The sequence below is a fragment of the Dendrobium catenatum genome, unplaced genomic scaffold (genome assembly GCF_001605985.2).
Source record: "Dendrobium catenatum unplaced genomic scaffold, ASM160598v2 fragScaff_scaffold_35, whole genome shotgun sequence".
In the NCBI taxonomy this organism is placed as follows: domain Eukaryota; kingdom Viridiplantae; phylum Streptophyta; class Magnoliopsida; order Asparagales; family Orchidaceae; genus Dendrobium; species Dendrobium catenatum.
Genome location: NW_021318497.1, coordinates 170,679 through 193,973, shown reverse-complemented (window position 1 = coordinate 193,973; position 23,295 = coordinate 170,679). Strand labels below are relative to the sequence as shown.

General features: G+C 35.3%; 2 protein-coding genes across 4 annotated transcripts; one reads left to right on the top strand and one right to left on the bottom strand.

The window, feature by feature from the left end:
- The first annotated feature begins 2,555 nt into the window (after positions 1-2,555).
- Positions 2,556-11,555, top strand: LOC110112738. Of its 3 annotated transcripts, XM_028693402.1 has the most exons (5): positions 2,556-3,904; positions 4,002-5,402; positions 9,254-9,368; positions 9,480-9,604; positions 11,081-11,216. In XM_028693402.1, exons 1-4 carry the CDS (start codon positions 2,957-2,959, stop codon positions 9,563-9,565), a joined length of 2,550 nt encoding a protein of 849 aa, XP_028549235.1. In that variant the 5' UTR covers positions 2,556-2,956; the 3' UTR covers positions 9,566-9,604; positions 11,081-11,216. The 3 variants fall into 3 exon arrangements, with proteins under 3 accessions (XP_028549235.1, XP_020700710.1, XP_020700708.1); XM_020845051.2 differs by lacking the exons at positions 9,480-9,604; positions 11,081-11,216 and adding an exon at positions 9,971-10,035 and having other exon boundaries at positions 2,557-3,904; XM_020845049.2 differs by lacking the exon at positions 9,480-9,604 and having other exon boundaries at positions 2,558-3,904; positions 11,081-11,555.
- A 1,376-nt stretch (positions 11,556-12,931) lies between these two features.
- Positions 12,932-14,285, bottom strand: LOC110112740 (pentatricopeptide repeat-containing protein At4g02750-like). The gene has a single exon (XM_020845052.2). It carries the CDS (start codon positions 14,283-14,285, stop codon positions 12,954-12,956), a length of 1,332 nt encoding a protein of 443 aa, XP_020700711.1. The 3' UTR covers positions 12,932-12,953.
- Between the last annotated feature and the right edge of the window lie 9,010 nt (positions 14,286-23,295).

Sequence of the window (23,295 nt, the reverse complement as noted above, 5' to 3'; positions counted from 1 at the left end):
CACTTGGAGATCGGGTAGAGTTTCAACATCACTTGGAGATCGGGCTGAGTTCTGGCGTCACTTGGAAGTCGGACGAAATTTCGACATTAGTTGAAAGTCGGGCAGAACTCTGACGTCACTTGAAAGTCGAGCGAAACTTTGACGGTGGTCGAGGAGGATTTTCTTCCCTCCTCTTCTTCTCTTCTCCTCTTCTTGCTTGGGTCCCCTCTTAAGAGATATGAGGGGCTATTTATAGTTTTTTCAGGATCGCATGACCCGTAAATAGGATGAGGATCAAGGGAAAATGTGGAGTGGTTTGGATGGACGACCAATATTGAATCCTTTGATTGTGGATCGTTCGTTAGACATTTAAAAGTCTTAATGATATTGGAATTCGGAGATCTTGGGCTCGTTGGATTTGTCTCGTCGATTCGATCAATTCGACTATAAGCATGTCATATTTGGAAATTATTTGGTAATTCAAATTAGGGATGGTAATTCAAATTAGGGATTGAACCTTCCAATGTGCTTTGGGTCTTTGATTTGGACCCATTTTGACTCGATCAAGTTGAATTTGGTTGTCGTTGGGTTTGTATTTCCAAGACGCTCAGTTCAACTATAAGTTTTGCTACATATTTAAGAAAGTTATGAGGCTTCAAGTGTCATAATCCAACCCGATATGATTTGATATCACACATGTCATATTTTATCCGATTGTGGCAAGACTGACCATAAGATCTGGTTGGAGAAGTACTAAAATAAAACTTTCAATTGCAATGCAACACAAAGCTATTATTGAATGCAATATAAAACCGAAGATTATTGAATTTCAACATGATTTTTCTATATATCATTCAAAACATATATAATATGAAATCTATTTACATTACTGCTTGGCAATATAGAGCATAATAAAAAATAAAAGTCAAGCCTGCAAAAATTAAAACTAACAAAATATACCTACAACACAGATTAGAGCATGCTATCCCTTAGCTAGCTCCTTGCCCCTCCTCGGGCCTGAAAACAAAAGCATAAGCAGTAATGAGCTAACACGGTTGTGTATGCTATCGTAGCCTAAAATAAAAATCAATAATCAAAACCAAAAGAATTGACATCATTGTGCTGAATCATATACTGAAATTTACTTAGTTCTGGAAACGTTCGGCCGCTTCTGTCTTCTTCCTCTCCCGCGATAAATCAGGTAAATCCGCGACCCCTCCCGCGAGTAACAAGTTAAATCCGCGGAATATGGGGATTTCCGAAATCCGGGATTTACCGCAAAAGGAGCTCTTTTTCCGTCAACGACGGATTTCAAATACCGTGAGATTTGGATTTGCATTTTAGACCGTTTGGCTGGATTTTGCCCAAATCCATCGCTAAATCCCGCTAAATCTGCATACCAAACAGCCCCTTAGGTAATAGAATCTCACCAACATAACAGAATCCCTCCTTAGTCGCCACCGACACCTGCATAACAGAATCCCACCTTGGTTGTCCACTAGTGCCGGCATAATAGAATCTCACCTCGGTCGCCCAATGGCGCCGGCATAACAGAATCCCACCTCGGTCGCTCACTGGCGTCAGCATAATAGAATCCCACATCGGTCATCCACTGGCACCGGCATCACATCACAACACCTCACAACATATTTTCAATGCATTGCATAAATTAAAATATAATTAGATTGAATTAAAAAATTGTCAAAATGTCCCAATAATAGATAACAGAAATACTGCTCAGTAAAAATTAATAATTTCCAAATATAACCAAATTACAACAAATTATCTAAAACATCATTCTGAAGCTTTAATTGAACTGAAGAACTATTTTTAGATGTCAAGATAAATTTTTGAGTAGGCAAAAATCGCTGCTTTTTCAAATCACCTTGCAAAAAAATTTCAGAATATACTCAAAATATTCATAATCATAATCTCTATAATATATAAAAAGTTACTAAGTGAAAGCTTTATCAAAACAAAGTTATCATCTTTTTTTGGTAACAAAAATACAAATTTCATTGAAAAAATATAAAAAAAAAAACATAAAATTATTGAAATCCGAAATAGGCAAAATGTAACCTGCTTCTAGATAAGAAAATTTCCCCATTGGGCCTATGGACGAAAATCACTCTACAGATGTGAAAATCCAAATTTCCTCCTCTCTCATCTCTTTCATCTAATTCCCTAAAAAATCCCTCTGTTAAGCCGAATGGACAAAAGGCATGAAATGGCATTTATAACAGTTATAATGCTTTTAGATTTTTTTAATATAAAATAATAATATTATAATCATTTTTTAAAATATAAAATTATAGAAATCCTTTTAGGGATTTCCAGTATTATAAAAAAATTCATAAAATAACTTATTTTATTTAAAAATTTATGGTGAAATCGGTTTGCAAAACAAAAATCTAATTGTCCAAAAACTCCCACTTGTATCATTAGGTGTCAATTTCTTAAGAAATTTCACTGGTGCCTAAAAATTATGAAAAAAATATCATCTTCAACCCGCTTCAAACCTATTTTCTTAATAGAATATATTTATATTTATTAATTTTTCGAAATCGAAAATGCAAAACCCTACTCTCGAATTTTCCACTTCTTTTAAACCATCCGCCGCTTCTCCGTTTCCGGGGCCTGCTCTGCATTCGCCATCTTCTCAAAATCCGTCGCATCGAACTTCCATTCCTTTCTTCATCGAAGCGCCTCTTAAGGCCTCTTCCACCCCCATGGTTTCATCTTTCTACCCGTCCTGGATCAAACTCCGTAGCCTCCTCCTCCTTCCCGCCGGGAGCTTTACCCCAACGATGAAGGTCGGAATCTTCGAGCTTAAACCAGAGCGCAGGGCTTGATACTCTTATGCTTCTTCCCTTTCCCCTTCCTCTTGTTAGTTCGTAGAAATATTCAGTAGTATCTTTACTGCTTTGTCTTTTTTGCTTCCTCCTGTTCTATGCTGTGGAGATGAAGCCTTTGAACGATGAAGCAGCATATGACATATGAGAGGCGACGGATCGTTAAGAAGCACGGTAAGGAAGGAAAGGGGGAGGCCTCAACAGAAGCGGTTGAAGAAATTGGGTCGAGAGTTTTCCCCTTGCCGATGCCGGCAGGTGCGAAGATGCTGACGGTCGCAAGGAAATCCTCGACTAGGGTATTTGTGCCTAGAAAGGCTATCACGGACAAGCAGTCTGTGAAAGGAAATTATTCCACAAGAGTCCTCCGATCAGGGAAGCAGCTGCATCTGTCTGAGCCGTTGGATAAGGCTGGAGACTACGACTCTGGCGAATTGGCTGGTATACGATGGTTGGAAAGGAGTGATAAAGCGGAGAGTGGATTAAGCGCGGGAGTTGTGTTCGACTCAGATGGGGATGAGATGGCTGGACCGGAGTTGCAGGGGAAAGGAAAGATGTTTGAGAATGTTTATAGCCGAAAACGTCAGAGGATTCCGTCAATTGGTCCGGTTGGTTTGGACCCATCTTCTTCCAATTGCGGGGTGGAAGATAATGATCCAAGATTCAGGGTTGTATTTTATAGGAATCCCAAGAAGAAGAAATCAGAAGTGATGAATGGTGTTGGTAAATTAAGGGGTGATCAGTTTGGAGAGACTGAAGATTTATTCAGAGCAGGAGTAAGACACGGTCGTCTGCAGATCAGAGAGTTCAATAGGAACTTCCTGGATACCATCGACATTAGTGAAAGTGAACGTTGGACTAGTTTTTGTGATCCACTAGTGCTAGTTGTGCTTTTAGAATTTTCACGTGATGACATTTTGCTCAGGTTTCGGAGATTTCTTATTTCTGTAATCAGCTGGATGAGGAGGGCAAGGATGAGTCTACAGTACTTCACTTCATTTCTTCTCTCTCAACCAATGAACAGTACTTTTCCACGGCATGGCATCCATTTCTTGCCACTGGCGGATCGCAATAGCGTAAGTTTTTTTTATCTCCTTCATGCTCAGTGAATTGTTTCTTTTAGTTCTACCACTTATTATTACATTTCTAATGTTGTATCTTTTTTATTTTCAGAAATTTCTTCTTGGGAGTTCAATTTATAATTTTGGGACTTGCAAGATTTACAACACAAGGGAATTTTTTCCCCTAATATCTCTAAATTTCAATGCCCTTCCTTCCTATTTTATGAGCTTGCATTTGGCCTCTCTTCTTGGTTCTCATTATCTCCCTCTTGCTCTTTCAACATTTCTGACAGGATTGAACAAATTAATTCAGGATATTCAGTCCGATGATACTGTTTCTCATGTTCCTGTGGATTCAGTTTTTTCAGGAACTTCGATTTCTGTTTCTGCAAGTCCTGCTGTAAATAGGAACGCACCCAGTGCTGGTAAATCTTGTATAGTTTTTGCACAAAGTACAGGCACAGTGCGTAGTTCTAAGCTAAGGAAACTTCAGAGGAGGAGGAGCTTCTTGAGACAATCAAGATCTAACAATTTTTCTTCTGTGGACTGCAACAGCAGGTTGTGCTGTAGTGAGAATGGGGATCGATCTCTAGAGGATCCTCTTCATGTGAAACATCTTAAAACTTTGGATCAGCCATTTATTTCTTATAATGATAAAGTTATCTCTACTTCATCTGGATCCCATTTGAAACTCATGGAAGTTGGTAAAAAGAGCCATGGTGAGCAGATGAAGGAAATAAAGGCAGTTCTGTCTGATATCAAGCAGAACATCAATTCAGTTCAATGCAATGCAAATATCTTGGTTACCGCTGGTGATAGATGCTGGAGAGAAGAAGGAGCAGAAGTTTTGTTGGAATTGTCTAGTTCCGGTGAATGGTGCTTGGCAGTGAAGATTGGAAGCAATTTAAGGTACCTTCACAGGCCTCAGGATATAAAGTATACTCTTAACCGTTTTAATCATGCATATATGTGGATTGGTGAGGATGGCTGGAGGCTTGAGTTCTCTGAAAAGTGGGACTGGCTAACTTTTAAGGAGCTTCATGCAGAATGTCGTCAGCGCAACAACCATCCCAAAGAGGATCCTTCTGTAAAGGTTATACCTATTCCAGTTTTTAGGGATGTTCCTGCTTATGAGGATGACATCGTATCAAGTTTTGAGCGCCCTGAACAGTATATCCATATGAAACATGATGATGAAATATTGCGAGCTACTGTGAGTGAAGTTCCCTATTATGATATGGATTCAGGCGATGAGGAGTGGTTGAAACAACACAATTCTAGCTGCTCAATTAAACAGAACGGTACCTCATCTTATCTATTGGAAAACGCCTTTGAAAGAATGATATTCACATTTGAAAAGAATGAATATTTTAGTTCTTCTGATATAATATCCTTTGAAAGAGAACCAAATAATCAGGAGGAATTAGGGGCTAAAGATACTGTTGCTGATATCTATGATTACTGGTTAAAGAAGAGGAAACAAAAACGTGCTCCATTGGTCAGGGTGTTCCAGGTAAGAATGATGAATATGCTCTTTTTGCTCTACAGATCTGTATCATCATCCATGTTCAGGTTCTTGATTGTGTAATAGGTTCATCTTCTATCTGGAAGTTAGAAGTGTTTTAATTGGACTTTTCTCCCTACACATTTTCTCATTGTTGTATTGCTTCTTGCATACAAATTATAATTTTGTTGTAGTGTTTGACTAAATTATTGTCTTTTTTGCAACCAAATTGATAAAGCAATACATGCTTTCTTATTTTAATTAGCTTACGCATCAAAGCACACATACCCCTCCATTTCCTGTAATTCGTGGGATGAATGGGTTAATCAAACTGTTATCGTTCATAGATGCTGCTGCTAATGATGATTCTCTGTAATCATTTTATGCTTTACTCTCTCCATCTGATTTTTTTGCAACATATGCTTGTTTGGATAGATGATTCTTAAAAAAACTATTTCATGCAGTGGCGCTAATTTTTCCCTGTTTAAATAGATCTAGGGACTGAATGTATGTTAATTCTTATTGCTCAGGCTATTGTTCCTTTTAATTTTGTGTTGATTATGTGTGGTGCTGTTGGTAGTTTTTTTATTTTTTTTCTCGTCCAAGGCTAAAAAGTAGAATAACTGATTGATTTGTTTTGACGAATATAAAAGAAATATGGTTTCTCATTCCACCTATTTGCTTTGCCTTGATTGTTATGTTGTAACCATGTTTTAAAATCATAAAAGACAAGACATGGTTTTTATTATTTTGTTACAATTTATGTTATAACCACCTATTATCTTGTAGCATTATTTTCATGACGTTAGACCTAATTTTACTACACTTATATTTAATAAATAGGTTATAACTTTTCACATTGTCATTCATATGTGATATGTTATGGTCTAACATAATGTCCTAGATGTCTAATAGGTGGCTATAACATAATTTCATTATTTTATAGTCAAATAATGACATGCATAATGCAATATGAAGCACAGTTTTTATAATAATATATCACATGCATTATATGTTGTGGAACAGTATCTATGTGTTACTAAATGTAAGGAGCTTAATTGACATTCAATTATATTCTGTTATGGTAGATACTAAAGCTCCATATCATAACAATGCTAGAAATGTGTAGCACAATATGGGATATTAATTAGCGGAAAAAACTAAATAAACTGTGAAGAAGTGATAGCATTGAGTCTTGGCATGTCGTAGATGTTTTGGAACAGGGATTGGTTGCATGTTTAGCTAGATTTTAACTCAAAGATTGTATCAATTTTTGCCCATATCGAGCTCAAATCAATCCAAACAAGCTGATCCATAGGGCAAAGTTTTAGCTCAGTTTGATTTTTATGCTGATTCATATAAATAGCATGTACATACAAACATACATGAAATCAATTCTAAAAAAAGAAATAAGTGATTTTCAGATGAGTCAAAATTGAGCAAATATGAGTTTAAGCTGGATCAAAATCAAACCTATTTGAGTCACGGTCTGACTTTGAGCTTGCTTTTTCATATTTGATCTGATTTTGCATTGGTATTGGATAAGCCTAAAATTAGATTGTTATCACCCTTGTGATCTGCATACTTTTCAATAGAAAAAAATTCCAACCACTATGGTTCAAGTTATCATGCAGTGTACCCTTGGCCCCATTAGTGATGCAGCACAAATATGCAGGATGGCATGGGTTATGTTTGCATGGCACATCACGCATATGATGTATTGGTATTTTTCCTTGCCATTCTTTTGGTGATGTGGGATGCAATGGTAATTTTTTTTTTTTTTAAGCTTCAACGAAGTTGCTTTTTTCTTATTAAAGTTTGATGGTGTCTCGTCCTTTTCTTTGAGCACTTTCTATTGATTAGGCTACTTTTACTTTTCGTTGTTTTTCTAAGTTGCTTGAGGAAAAATAATTTAAAGAAAATATGTGTGGGAGAGTATCCTTTCCTCTGAGTTGTTGCTTTAGTTTTTGAAATAATCTCTCTAGCCACCTTACCATAATGATTTGCTTTAGACATGGCACTTTTTTTTCTCCAGCCAGAACCATTTTACCTTGTTTTTTCATTGATCCTTCAATGTTGAATTTCTTTAAAATTGTAGTTTTAGTTCAGTTGTTTTTGTTTGTTGTCATATGTTTGAAATGTGGTGGTTGGTATCACAAAGGAAAAATGTTTCCTTCAAATTTAGGTAGTTTATATTTCATTTGTTGTGTTTATTGTTGGATTATAGGTAAAAGAAGTTGGTTTGATTTATTTGAAAATTGTCTCATATGACATATAATCGTCATACATGCTGAACAAACTTATGCTATAGTTATGTGACCTTTTTTTGTTTTTAGGACTTGTTTTTTATAAATTGTTGAGTTAATAATATATTGGTTATTATTTTAATGATTAGCATCTTTTTACTATCACATTCTGTGCCATGCGTCTGCTCTATAGCTGCTGGCAGGCCTTTGTGTTGTGGCACCATTTTCCATTAACAAATATGATGGTGCTCAGTGATCTCTGAAAAGGGTATTCAGTTCTCATAACTCTCCAAAAAAACTGCCTCCCATCTTTAAGCACGATATTTTTGTAGCTAGTTCCCAAACTGGTTGTTTACGTTGCCAGTTGGTTGGTGGTGTGCAGCACTTGATTTTACGCTGTTAAATTCGCTAAAGCTTATTGCTAATTGGCTATTTGTAGTTCTAGATCTCCTATAAGTTATAAGAAGGAATGAGTAATTACAATGGTATTGTGCATTCCTCTCAGGTGTCTTCTATTTGTCGTTATGATGCACATACAGGGACACGACGACACAGATACAACATGACACGGACACGAGACACATCAATTATTAAAAATATAGGGCATGGACATTGGTTGAACACGATATTATAATTTTTATATTTTAAAAACAATATTTAAAAATTGAACAAGTATAGTATTAAAAATAATTTTGAAATAACAAGTCATTTAAGTAGAATTTGTGCTTAAAATGAATAATATTATGATGTTGAGAGTCGAACGTCAATGTCGTGTATCAGGCATCGAGAGTTGAGACAACAATGTTGTTGAGACTCGGGCATTAATGTTATGCAGTAAGTATCTGATGTCAATGTCAATAGAGTGTTTGTCGTCAATGTTGAGAGGGCATTGGTCATCGATGTTAAGAAGACATTGGATAAAGATAGAGCTGTTAAGTTGTGGGTCTAGAAATTGCTAGCGACAAGCATCAATGTCAAGATAGTGTTAGACTTTGATATTGAGATGATTTGAAATGTTGATGTTGTAATGATGTGAAATGTCAATGTTGAGATGATATCATGCATTGTTGTGAACCAAAGTCACGACCCTTCAAAGAGAAATGAAAATGAGAGTATTTGTTGAATGGGGAATTGAGTGCGGATGATTGATTTTGTGTTATGGATATGAAATAAGAAATTTAGTTTTTATATTTTAAATAAGTAAAAATTTGAATTACAAGAAATTATATTTTAAAAAAATTCAAAAAATAATTAAGACATGCGTGTTTAATTTGCATTTAATATTTTTTAATTAGATACGTTTTCGGCATGTCCGACACGTGTCAGAGGCGTGTCTGATACATGCCGGACAATGCACGCCTCTTTGAGGAGAAGTGTCGATGCATCATAGGTTTGTTCATGCGCCTTTGGATGTGCGGTTACAGTAGTTTTGTACTCATATCTTGTTCCATTAAAAGCTTTGAAAACATTTGTGCGTGAAAATATCTTTTGTTTCAGTTAAACTGGTTTTAGTGAAAGTCCGTGTTTACTTCATTTGAACTGCTTTTTATGACCTAATGCTTCTATTTTGGCAGTTTGTCAACCAAAATATAACTTAGACTTTCTAATAAGCAGGGTTTATCTCTGAGGAAACCACAATTGATGCAAAGACAAGTTCTTCGAAAGAGGAGATCTTTCAAGAGAATGCGAAGCCATGTCGGGAGAGGAAAACCTGCCTGGGGGTTTGATTGTATGTATTTCTTAACTTTTTTTAAATGTTTAATGCTAGTTTATATTGCCATAAATTGTTTATTTATTGTTTAACTAACCCCTCTTCTAAACTTGCGTATTGTCATTTCAGCAATTATCATATTCTTACTAATTTGTGATTCCCCGTTGAACTTGCTCCTAAGTGGATTAACCGAATCAAATCTAATTGAACTTTAACCAAATCTTGTTGAACCTTAACAAGCCGTGCTAGGTAAGGTGTGTAATGATTTTATTTAGTTTATGTTTGAAAATGATCCTCTGTTAAATTATACATTTGAAGTTTTATCATTTAGTAGAACCATGTATGGTATGGTGGGATAGTGTTGTTCTGGAAAAGTTCTATTTACCTGAAAGCCATAATCATTTTGATTTTTATATCTGCTTTAAATCTGTCATGATTACCTAACTTTCTTTTTAATGCTTACAACAACAACAGCAACAATAATATCAAGCCTTTATACCACTACGTGGGGTCGGCTACAGGAATTCTTTTTCTCTATTGTGTCTTATTAAAAGTTAAATTCTCGTTTAAATCTAATAAAGAAATATCATTTCTAATATTTTCTAACCAAGTCTTTTTAGGTCTGCCTCTACATTTCTTAACATAAGTCAAATCTAATACATCTACTTTCCTAACCGGGTCATCGGAAGGCCGAAGTTTTATGTGACCAAACCATCTAAGGCGACTCTCTCTAATATTATCTTCTACTGGAGCTACCTCAACTTTTTCACGTATATGCTCATTTCGTATCCTATCTCTAATAAGGGTAAAGCCTCTCATCCACCTGAGCATCCTCATTTCTTTTTAATTCTTATTTAAGCAATATGTATTTGAACTGTTGCTAGCTTATTGTTACACAGGGTATGAAAACACCCTTTTTTTGGAGCTCCTTGATTGCTACCGAGTTCTATTATGTGTTTTACATGTATTGGTGTAGCGATACAATTCAACCAATAAATGAATGTGCTATCTTCTTTATCACACTTTTTTTTTTATTTGCTAGGTATTTTGTTTGCATTAATGAAAGTTAGAGGTAGAACTAAAAAATGTAGTTAGAAAATATTAAAAAATTATTATTTTTATTAAATTTAAATGAGAATTTGATTCTAAACAAGACACAATAGAGAAAAAGGGATTCATGTAGTTGACCTCACGTTGTGGGATAAAAGCTTGATGTTGTTGTAATGAAAGGGATTAGAGGCGTTTTATTTTTTTGAATGAAGCTGAAGTGGAGGCATTTACTGTTGTTTCTCAATTTTTTTTTTCCAGTGTAAATTTAATGGGGAAATGAGTTCTAATTTATATTGTTTAAAATTGCGCAATATGAGACTTGCCTTGAGGCTTGCCTTAGCGCAATTTCAGCGAAAATTTTTTTAATGAGGCTTATTTCTCAGCTTGGTTGAGGCCCGCCTCAAGGAATATAACATATATTCCAGTCTAAGTTTTATATATATGGTCCTACTCGAAAGTGTAGTAGGATAATGACTCGAATGCTCTGGTTACTTTACTCCACGAAAATAGTGAGATGACACTCTTACACTATCTCGTTCTAATTTTATCCTTTTGCCATGTAGGATGACAAAATATTTTCATCTTAATCGATTAATGCCCAAGAAATCTCTTAAAATTTATTTTAAATTTTTGTAGTGGTAAAGTTCTAACTTAATTATGATTTATCCGTTCTTGTCCAGCCAAGGCAAAAGAGGAGGCCAAAGCAGAAGCACTTCTCAAAGTCCATGAAACCGAAAATGCATGGCGGCAGTTGATGGAAGTTGCCGTTCCTTTGCGCCGCAGGGCGCAGTTGCTGATGGAGAATGCTGATCTAGCAACATATAAATCATTCATGGCTCTAAGAATTTCTGAAGCCATCGGATCAATGCCAGCCGAAGCTGTTTCTTCCATTTTTGACTCTTTGCCAGAAATTTAAAACAAATGTCCCCTATCATTTTGCAACCAAATGGAAGCCCTTTCTTTTTTGAGATGAGGTGAATCTATTTCGAACATGTAGCTGTAATTTTGTATAAAAGTTAGCTATTTGTAGATCTTGTATTCTAATCTCATGATGTGACATAGCAGGTTGTATAACAATTTTTTTTTCCTGATTTTAGTCCTATTCAGATGAGAAGTGAAAATGGAGAAAGAAAAATATACGTGTTCATTACTTCATGTTGCTCGAGTTGATCTGGTAGGATTAGATTGCTTATTTCTCCTGTATGTTTTTTATTGTGTTCGTTATATCTTAGAGAGAGATACTTGTCCTACTTTTTGCTTAGACTTAGGATTCATTTGGGATGATTTTTGTATTGCTTCTTAAAGTAAATTTTTAATATAAAAATTAAAAATTTTATACAAAAATACTGTTTTGAGAAACAGTAAAAAAGCCGTCCCTAACGAAGCCTTAGTTCTATCTCTTTATCTTCTTCTTTGTTCATTGAGGTTGTATTTGAGATAATTTTTTGTCAATATTTTTTTACTGTTTTCAATAAAAAATTTGTACTGAAAAGCTATTTTTAAGTGATAAAAAATCATCACTAACGTTCTTAAAGTAAGTACTTTTATCATTATGATCCTTGCATTATAGTAACTTGGTTATCACTTTACTAAAATATTACTGTCAGCAGTTATATATTGTTATCATCAAAGCAAACTTATCACATTATGGCTCATGTATGCTCATTAAAGTAGCCTCATAGGAGGAAGCCAACAAGATTATCCTTTCAGTGAATACAATCAAACTCGTTTTAAAATTACAACAAAAAAAGTTATTCAAATGTATTTTCTATAACATATCTCACACTTATGAAAATAAAATACATTAAAATTTTTAACTCTTGAAAAAACTCTTGACATAATTCGGCCATACATGCTTGGTCTATGGTTTATAATGTCTATTTATGATGAATATAAATTCTAGAATGACATTATACTAAATTTTATGCTAAAAAAAATGGTAATAGTTTTCAGAATTTTTTTTTTTTTTAACATTTAGGCCAATTAATCAAACTTTCACACACACATTACATATACAAAGATTCGAACCTAAGACTTCTTAATTGATAGCCTAAATTTTCAACCAGCATATCAAGATGAGCTATATCAAAACAATAAACTTAGAGTACTCTACAAAAGGTCTTTTTTATTTTACTCTTGTTTGTAAAATAGGATAAATCAATATTCCTACTTACCTTTTTAAAAAAAAATTGTCATTTAAATCAAAAGACTAAAGTAATCAAACCACATATAATTTTATTCAAATAACCCTTTTTTCCTTAAATTGCTTGCCAAATAATTTTTAGGTGGAACTACAACAATCACCAAATTTCAAAAAAAAAAAAAATTTGAAAATTACAATTAACCCATGCATATAGCTAACATTGATCTGTTAGTTGAGAGTTTTGACTATCAATCAAGAGATTTCAAATTCGTTGCTTACGTGCATGATGAATCTGAGTTTGCCCTAATCAGCCTAAATATATTCAAAAAAAAAAAAAACCCATGTAAAAAAAAAAAAAACAAACCCATGCCTATCATAAACCACCAAATGGAGTGGAATTTCCGAAAGTTTCACCAACAATCCTTGCAGCTACAAGCCCCTTCCTCAAACCTATGATACCTGTTGACGTCCCTAACCACAATATCTCTCCCAATTATCCTACTCACGTACTTGAAGAACTCATGGCAATCCCCGCAAATTCTCAAATTCTTTATCACTCTCAACGCGGGCTGTCCGTCCGCTGCCGTGCCTCCGCCATTGCTAATCAGCCCCATTGCCACCGCCAACCTCTCGCTGTGCTCCCATACCCCCTCCCCTCCCTTCTCCACATACCCCAATTTCCCCGTTTCCATCTCCAATTCCCGAACTTTTGCATATATCTCCGACGACCTCTCGTGCTGCCGATCGCCGGCGATGAAAACGTGCACCCCGCCGGCTACCTCAATCCAGCTCCTCCCTCCCTCCTTCCGCACCCCGTGATCCCTCATCGTCGTCCACATCTTTGCCATTTCCCCCTTTCTCCCGACGAAAGAATAGATTTTGGCTAGCATAACGTAGGCTGAGTCGTCTTGCGGGTCTAACTCCAGTAGGCGCCCCGCCGCTCTCCGACCGATGTCGGCGTTTCTGTGAACCATGCAGGCTGAGAGGAGCGTCCGCCACACAGCGGCGTCGGGCTCGAACGGCATTTCCAACACGAAGCGCTCAGCCTCGTCGAGCCGCCCAGCTCGCGACATTGCTCCCAGCAAGCACGAGTAATGCTCAATCCCTGGTTCCACGCTATAAAGCGTACGCATCTCGTTCAACCAATTCTGTGTTTCGTCCATCAAACCGGAGTTGCTGTAAGCGGTGAGGATGGCGAGGAAAGTGTATTCGTCGGGAGCGAGATTTCGTTGGAGCATTTCGTCGAACAGTTGCTTGGCGGACGTGGCATCGCCTTGCTGGGCGTAGGCTGAAAGCAAGGCGTTCCATGACACGAGGTTGGCTTTTCCAGCGCAGGACAATTCGTCGAACGCTTGGCGCGCGTCGGGAACGAGTCCGGCCTTGCCGTATGCGTCGAGTAAAGCGGTTCCGACGATAGAGTTGGGATTGAGGCCGTTGACGACGGTGTGGGCGTGGATGAGGCGGGTTTGGTCGAGGGCGGCGGACTCGGCGGCCGCGCGGATGGCGGAGGAGAGGGCTGAGATGGCGGAAGTCCAGGATGCGGCGTTGGGCGAGACTGGAAGGTGGTGGAAGAGACGGAGGGCATCGGGAATGGTGGAAGGCGAACGAGAGTAGAGGGCGATGAGTTGGTTGTAATAGAACCTAGCTTCTGCGGCGGTGGGGGCGCCGCCGGTGCTGCTGGATTTGATTAGCTGGGCGTGAACGCGGGCCGGGTCGGGAACGTCCGGGGCGTTCCACTGCATTGGGCTTCAGGGCCAGCCGCCGGCCAGGTGCCTGGAAAAGTCGGAAGCAGGTTGGCATGTATAAATTCAATGGAAATAATTTAGGGTACGTACTTACATAATATTACGAAATTTCTTGAATTTATATATTTAATAGTTAATATTATTTATATATTTATTTATATAACTAAATATAAATTTATAGTTTGTTTGAAAATAATAAAACTATTTGAATAAACTCCTAATGCAGCTTTAATTTGAATAATGTGTGACATGAATGCTTGCTAGTAACTTCGAAATTGCTTGTCTAAAAAATGATTTTTATCATCATAGAAGTTAAGAACTGCATGTTCGTAATTGTACGTTTTTGTTTTGCTAAATAGGATGAAGAGGTTAAGGTTTCGTTTGGGACGACTTTCTTTCTGCTTCTTAAAGCAGCTTTTTAGTAAAAAAAATTATTTTTTATACTAAAAAATTGCTTTAAAAAATAGAAAGAAAATCGTCCCAAACGGAGCCTAAATGAAGACAATCATTCATTAAAATTTTAAAGATTAGTAAACTCTGTAGACATTTGCTTGAGAATGTACCATGGTGTATATTTTTTGCAGATGATATTCTTCTTGTTGATAAGACTAAAGAGAGTTGAAAGAGAAATTGAATTATGAAAGTCAACCTTCGAGTCTAAAGGTTTTTGTTTGAGTAGATCTAAAGTTGAATACATGGAGTGTAATTTTAGTAGGAATAGGACTTATGGGGGGATTTTAATTTAAGGCGATCAAGTCAGTAAAATGATTACACATTTTAGATATCTCTGGTATATTGTTCAAAGTGATGGTAAAATAGTGGGAAATTATTAGTGAACTTCAAGTTGAGATGGTTGAAGTGGAGGAATACATAGGAATATTGTGTGATAGAATAGTACCCCTCAAACTCAAGGGAACATTTTATAAGATGGTAGGGAGACCTGCAATGCTTTATGGCACAGAATGTAATAACCCATATTTTGACTCAATAAAATAAATTTTTTCATGACTCATTATAAATCCAAATCATTAACCGTCTTCACCAAAACATAGATATTGTATTTTTTTTAATTACACTACTTTTTTTTCTAATTTTTTGGCATTGGTATAAATCCATAAGAAATTGACATATGTCGGTACAAGTGGGGAGTTTTGGGACTATTAGGAGTCCATTTTGTAAACTGATTTCACCAAAATTTTCTAAAAAATATGGGTTATTTTATGAATATCTTTCTATAATTTGTTAAGCTCCATATTTGAAAATATAAAAAATTTATATTGATCCTTTGCTAAAATTAAATAATTGCATCATTACATTTATATATTATATTATTTTATTCCTAAATATCCTAATCCATATATAACTTATCTAAAAATCCATTTCATTCAAATTCATCTTAACATGGCCCTGTAAGAGAAATAAAGAGAAAAAAGTGAGGAGAGATAAAAGAAAAGTTAAGAATTAGATGTGATGGAGTAATTTTTGCTAGTTAGTCATATTGAGATATTTGCTCGTCTCATTGTAAAGAATCATTATCGTAGTTATGATTTCAAGAATTTATGTATTTTTATATTTTATGCATTTTAATTTGATTAAAACTTGAAAAAATTATAATATCTTAATTTTTAGAAAATTTTTATCGTATTATTTTTTGTATGTGATAAATGTAGTCAATGAGTATTTTTGCTATAATATTATTTAATTTAGTTAGTAAAATTAAATTTATTAAATTTTGTATGATTTATACTGAATAACTAACTATATATTTTATTTAAGCATACTATTAATATATGTATTGAAGTTAAAAATGGATGTATGATTGAGTAATAGTTGGTCACTATTTACTATTATAATAATGTGATAATAATATATACGAAGATAAATAAAAGCTGGTTTCACTAACTTTGGCCAGAGATTGACTAACATGTATAGGATATTGGGTCAATAGGCTTTCTTTTAAATATTATGGTTGGGTGTTACCCTCTATTAATTCATATGATATACTGATTCAGAGTTATAAGGAGTTATTACTGTACTAACGGGCAAAGAATGACAATTTTATTTATTAAGACAATGGTTAATAACAACTAACTTACTACTAAAAAAAAGTCTAAATCAGAACTTCTTACCTGTTTAGTCTGATTACTGAAATGTATGTTATTGATTCATTTTTTTAACGTGCAATAATTGTTATATTGATTTACTATTATTGTACGGATTTACTGTTACTTCCACTAGTTTTACCGGTGACACTAAACTATTATTGTTACTAATATGGACACTGATACTATTTAATACTATTGATTCGTTGCAATGATAATGAGCACATTTATATGATTTTATTGTATTGATATGATTCTGATAGTTCTTACTAATACTTCGATTATATTATTTTATATAATTTTTTTACTGATTAATATGTACTAATACAACATCAACTTTATTAATTAGACACGCATACCGATTTACTAATTTCTCCATAAAACTATTATATTGGCTTTTATATTGTATTACTTTATTGTTTACATGCTTTATTACTTTCAGCCCAAAAGTATTTTGGAAGTGAATTCTCAGCAAGCATGGCTCTAGCGACATCCACCAAGGTCTGGTTCTTCCTTTCAGCTACCCCGTTCTGCTGAGGGGTCCTAGGAGCTGAGAAATTGTGGCTAATCCCCTTGTCCTCACAAAAATCTCCAAACCATTCATTCTAAAGCTCTCCCCCATGGTGAATATGGATTGCCAAGATCTCACAACCTAGCTTTTTCTGAATCCAAGTAGAAAATGTTTTAAACTCCTCAAAAGACTCATTTTTATGTGAAAGAAATCTAGTCCAAGTGAACATCGAGTAGTCATCAACAATCACAAAACCATAGACTTTTCCTCCCAAGCTAGTAGTGCTATGGGTCCAACAAATCCATGTAAAGGACTTCAAAAGGTGCTAATGTCCTTAATGGGGTGAAAAGTGGAGTGGACTTGCTTTCCTAGTTGGCAGGCATCACAAAGGTGGTCTTTTGAAAACTTGAGTTTGGGGACACCTCTAACTAGGTCTTTTTGGGTTACTTTCCTAAGGGTTTTCATACTTGCATGACATAATCTCCGGTGCCATAACCATAAATCATCAACAACAATTTTTAAGCAAAATGATGCAGCGCATTCTATGTTATTTAAATCAAGCATGTACACGTTGTTGATCATCTTTCCCTGCAAAATAGTGTTGTTACTTAAGCTTATAATGCAGAAATTTGTAAAGAATTATACGATGAAGCCCTTGTCATAGAGTTGACTAATGCTGAGCAGGTTGTGTTTTAATCCATCTACAAGTAAAATATTTTCAATCATAAGGTTCTTGAAATTACCAATTATACCTGAGCCTACCACCTTCCTGATGGTGCTGTCTTCAAGAGTAACCTTGCCTCCAGTCCTGGACTCCAGCAAAATAAATTGATTGGTATCACCAGTCATATGTCGAGAGCATCCGCTGTCCAGGTACCACATACTCTCACGAGGCCTTTTGTGAGAGTCCACCTACAAAATTATCAAATGTCATATATAGGAACCCAAATAGGTTTGGGTCCCTTCTTATGAAAAGTAGAATACAATGCATGTGTGGTATGCTATGAATCATGCACCTTGGTTCTCCACACCCAATGTGTACTGTAGTGAACAGTGCAAGTGTGTGAGATATGTCCTAGCATGCCACATGAAAATCTTCTAACACCTGAAAAAAGGATTTCTTAAATGGTTTGAGTTATAATGCCTCTTCCTAGGTTTTGGATTTTGATCAAGTGTTGGTGTCATCTGATTTTTCTTAAGTGAATCCAGTTCATCTTTAATCCTCAAGTTTGTACGTTTTAATATATCAATCTCAACCCTCAAAATTTTCTCCATTTTGTTAGATTTCTTAAAATCAGATTCAACTGAGGTGTGTGAAGTTTTTAGTGAATCATGCTCTTCAATTAATTCACAATACTTTTTATTTAACTCATCAAATTCATCAAATAGATCTATATGATTTGAATCAATTGTTGAGTGATCTTTAGTCAAAATTCCATGCTCGTTTTGTAAATTCAAAAATTCCAATTTCAAGCTAGCATGTATTTTTTTAAGTTTCCTATATGATGCATGATTTTTTTTTAGAAACTTAAAGGAGTTGATCGTAGAAAAGTTCACATACCTCTTCTTGATCAAGATGATCATCTGCCATTAAGCACAAGTTTGTTGTTTCATCTTCTGGTTCAGTCTCCGATGAATCAGATGCAGAATCCGCCAAAAATGCCTTTTGAAGTCTCCTTTTGTCCTTTCTAAACTTTGATTTCTCCTCACTCTTTTCCTTGCTTGTTTGCGTCTTAAGTGTAGGGCAATCAGCTTTCTCGTGTCCGGGCTTCCTACATTCATAACAAACCAAATTAGAAGATCCTTTAAAATATTTATTATCCTTACCTTTTCTCCAATTTTGATGATGCTTTTGCTTCTTCCTTATAAAGCTTTCGAATTGCCTTGTGATTAAGGCAAAGTCATCGCTTTCAGACCCAGAAGAGTTAGAATTCGATTTGTTGGCCTTCAGTGCCACTGTTTTCTCCTTTCTTTTCTCACCTGTATCAAGATTTCTTTGATTCACCCCTTGCTCGTAAGCAATGAGTAATCCAAGTAAGTTATCAATCGAATATGTGTTTAAATTCTTAGATTCAGTGATTGCAGTGATTTTAGCATCAAAAGACGAAGGCAAGCATATTAAAATCTTATTTATTTTTTCATAATTTGAAAGTTCTCTTCCTAAGACATGCAAAGAAGTTACAATTTGAGTAAACCTTGTATACATTTCAGAAATCGATTCAGAAGATTTCATACGAAAGAGTTCGTAATAATGCAAGAGAATATTCAAACAAGATTGTTTCACTTCATTGGTTCCTTCATAAGTAATGCACAACCTGTCCCAAATCTTTTTTCCAGTAGAGCAAGTAGAAACACGCATGTAATCCTCAGACTTTAAAGCATAGAAAAGGCAATTCAAACACTTCGCATTTAATTGAGCTAAATTTCTTTCATCAAAAGTCCATTCAGTAAAAGCTACTTTAGTTTTAATTCCATTAATTTCACGAGAAGGTACAGAATATCCTTCTTTAATAAGCATCCATATGTGATAATTAGTTGATTGTAAAAAAATAGACATGCGAGTTTTCCAAAAATCAAAAGGAAGGTTGTCAAATAATGGAGGTCGTGTAATAGAATATCCTTCATTTGTATTACGATTCCCAAAGTTAGCCATGGATCAAAATTCAAAAACTTTTCAATCTCAGTTTTTATGAATCCCGCTCTAATACCACTTGAAAGTTCGTTAGGAATGTTAGGCCCTTAAGAACGCCCGAGACTAACCAAGAGGGGGGTGAATTGGTATTTAAAATTTTTTTAAACAAAAGAACAAATATTATAAATCAAAGTCACCATAGAAAAATAAGTGCATAAAATTAAAGTGCGGAAGCAGTAAAAAGAACACAAGGGTTTATAGTGGTTCGGTCAACTTGACCTACGTCCACTCCCCGGAGGCGCCCTCCGAGTATTGCACTACCAACGTGACTCTCCTTTAGCCCCCACAGCTAGGCGAAGAAGCCTTTACAAAAATCTCCTTTTTGCCACCCCCGACAAGGCAGAGAACCCCACTCCTTTTTGCTTCCTCTTGAAGAAGGCAGAGAACCTCGATCAATCGCTGAAGCTTACCTCTCCCAACCCTTCCAAGGATAAGAGACTCTAGTGGAATAAGAAGTGGAACAATGCTTGGAGCAACCCTTGTGAACTCCCTCACAATCTTGCCCTCACAAGATCCTCTCTCTCTCCCTCCCTCTCTCTCTCTCTCTCCTTTAGGTTTTCTCAGGTCAAGACAGCAGCCAAGGATGTTCAAAAATGTTGAACAAAAGCTCTTAAATAGAAGAGCTTCAAAGGATCTCAATAATTGTAAGTTGCCGACTTTATCGTCCAGGACGATAATAATATCGGCTTGTACGATCAATTCAAATCACAGATGATCGGCCAGAATAATTCTCTGAAAATGAACTGGACGATTGAAAATTGGCTTGATTGTCCCGGCCAATCTCACGATCGTCCAGGACGACTAGTTCAAATCAGAGGAAAATCGTCCAGAGCATCGCCCGAAATTTGAGTTGGCTGATCCTGATCGGCCAAAACACTGCCCGGAATTTGGTCTGGCTGATATTTTTCGTCCAGGAGCAACTAAGAGTTTTTGAATAGCTCATCCGGCCGATCTTGCGATCATCCAGGATGATGTGATCGCATTAATCATCCTTAATTACTTCCTTGATTGCCGGATCAATTTAGGCATAATTGTGCAATACCGTCCAGGCCAATCCAAGATAGTCCTGGCCGATTTTCAAAAATACAGAATACCTAAATTAATTATGGAGGCTATTTCTTTCTATTTTGAGCCTATCATCCTGGCCGATACAAGTATCGTCCGGGCCGATCGGCTAATGACGGCTACCTTAATTAAGAAATCCTTATTAGAGTTTCTATTTTGAACTCGATCGTCCATGCCGATATAAATATCATCCGGAACGATGTGAGTAAAAACAGAAATTCTAAATTTCTCAAATGTGTATGTGTAGGGTTACTTAACATCAGTCACTTCAAATATTTACAATTGACTCAATAAAGTGAAAAAAAAATTACAGACTGACTCAACCCTAATCTACCCAGTCTTGAGCTGGTTTCAATTTCCGTCCGATCTTTGAATCTTGAAAATGACAGTAGTAAAAAGGTAGTCAAAAAGAAGCAAGAGTGTTTACTAATCATCAAAACATAATCCATGAAACTGAATTTGTAACAATGAGTATATGCTTAAAAAGGTTGGAGTAGCTCCAAAGGTATATAAGATTAGAGAGAGTCATCTTAGATTATTTGTTCATATAAAACATCTAACTTCTGATGACCTGGTTAGGAGAGTAGATATATTAGAATTTGTATATGTTAAGAAAGATAGAGATAGACCTAAAAATACTTGGTTAAAAAGTATTAGAAATGAACTTTTTTATTAGATTTAAATGAGAATTTGACTCTTAACATGACAAAATGAAAAAAAAAATTCATGCAACCAACCACACAGTGGGATAAAGGTTTGATGATTGATGATGTCGTTGTTCTTGTAAACTCTCTATAAATATATCTTTGGCATACTAAATTAAGAAAATATCTTTATCATGTACATACATTAATGATACTTTATATTAGTGTTTAATTGATCAGATGCTATTATGCTCCATTAGAAAATAAAATGCACAAAATTATGAATGAGGTAATTACTAGATTATTTGAACCTCGCCAAATTTACCCTAATATAAAACTAATCATTAAATGACTTTAATATCATTTGGTTGCAATGACTCAAGGTTACCTTGATATAGCTTATAAATGCCATTGGTGTCAATTATATGATCTGGTTCTAATATATCTGCTTAGTGGTTCAGCTTTCCAGCATATCATTTCACTTATGTTTGGCAAACCAATGATTAAAGGTTATTTTGCACTTGACCCTTCTATTATTTTTTACTTATAGTCTAGGTGGAGTGAAGCCTCATAGGCATCATTAGATTGGTCTTCTTTAGATTTAGCATAGTTAAATCATATATGCATTTAGATATATAATTTGACTCATAACTTAAGTGGAGTGAATTCCAGAAAGTTATTTATTGACCTAGTCTAGCTTCGTTCTAGACACACATAAATCAGTACCCTTAACTTTATAGTCTAGGTGGAGTGAAGCCTTATTGGCATCTTAATATTTGTCAATCATTTTTTTACTTCTAGGTGGATTGAAACCCATATGTACCCTTAATTTAATCTCTTCAAATCTAACATAGTTTCTATGTCTTTTAGATCTACTATGTTGACTTATAATCTGTGGAGTGAAGCTCCATCTACATTTTTATCTCTTATTCTTCATGGTAAAGACCTTGGTCATATATTTTGCTTTACAAATTCATCCTTTATGAAGTGGCACACCATTACATGGATCAAACTATATATATATATAGGTTCATCTCAATCTCGTGATGGAGATCTAGTCATGAAATACTACTTCTATCCTTGTATCACTGACAATTAATTGTCTCCTTCACAAATGACTATAACTATAACCAAGAGGTAGCAAATGACTCACCAATCATTTAATTCTATGAAATAAGATTTATGGTAGTTGCATAATTGCATTCATTAAGCCATATGCCTAAAGTGCTAAATGCCCTTTTAATCAAATATGCATGAGATGAGATCAAATGAACTTTATTAGCCTGGGTGACCAGCAGGCCATGCCCCTTTATTATGTACCCAATTGAGATGTGCAATATTTAAAGCATATCATAGTTACTAGATGCTAAATATGTATCTACGAAATTTATTTTAAGTAAATTGATTAGATTTTTAAAATTGCATTATCCCCTTTATGAAAATCCTAAAATAGTGAAATAAATTGCATAATTTCTTGAAAAAAAAAATTAGTAAAAATATTCTAGAAGGTATTTTACTTTTATTTTAATTTTTATCGTAATTTAAATAATTATAATTAACATTTGGGGGGGGGGAAAAAAAAAAATTATAATTAACATTTTAAAAATCCAAAATTATAAGAATCCTTAAAGTTGGTCTTTAGGTTGTAATGAATTTGTATGATTAATTTCATGAAATTAGTTAAGACCTAATTGACTTAATTGGACTTTAATGTACATTAGGCTTAACCATTGCTAATCCTAAGTTAGTTTTGCTAATCTTATTTGAATTAAGCACTTTAGATGACATTACCTTACATTAGGCCACCCTAGATAAACCCTAGGAGGTTCGGTGTATCCTAGCTAGGTAATGCTTAGGTAACACTAGCTATTTAGGTGAGATTTAAATGTTTTTTTTAGCCTCAGGTCATAGCTTGTTTTGTCCACCTTAAGTTAGCCCTAACTGATCCCCTCTCTTCTTAGGTAAACTCTTACTAACTTTTATAAACATAAGT

What these genes read in the sequence shown, in the direction of transcription:
- LOC110112740 (XM_020845052.2), bottom strand. Translation starts at nt 14,285, where the DNA reads ATGCAGTGGAACGCCCCGGACGTTCCCGACCCGGCCCGCGTTCACGCC.
- LOC110112738 (XM_020845049.2), top strand. Translation starts at nt 2,957, where the DNA reads ATGAAGCAGCATATGACATATGAGAGGCGACGGATCGTTAAGAAGCAC. An exon ending in CACTGGCGGATCGCAATAGC is followed by an intron (nt 3,905 to 4,001) that starts GTAAGTTTTTTT and finishes TTTTATTTTCAG; the next exon opens with AAATTTCTTCTTGGGAGTTC. An exon ending in ACCTGCCTGGGGGTTTGATT is followed by an intron (nt 9,369 to 11,080) that starts GTATGTATTTCT and finishes GTTCTTGTCCAG; the next exon opens with CCAAGGCAAAAGAGGAGGCC.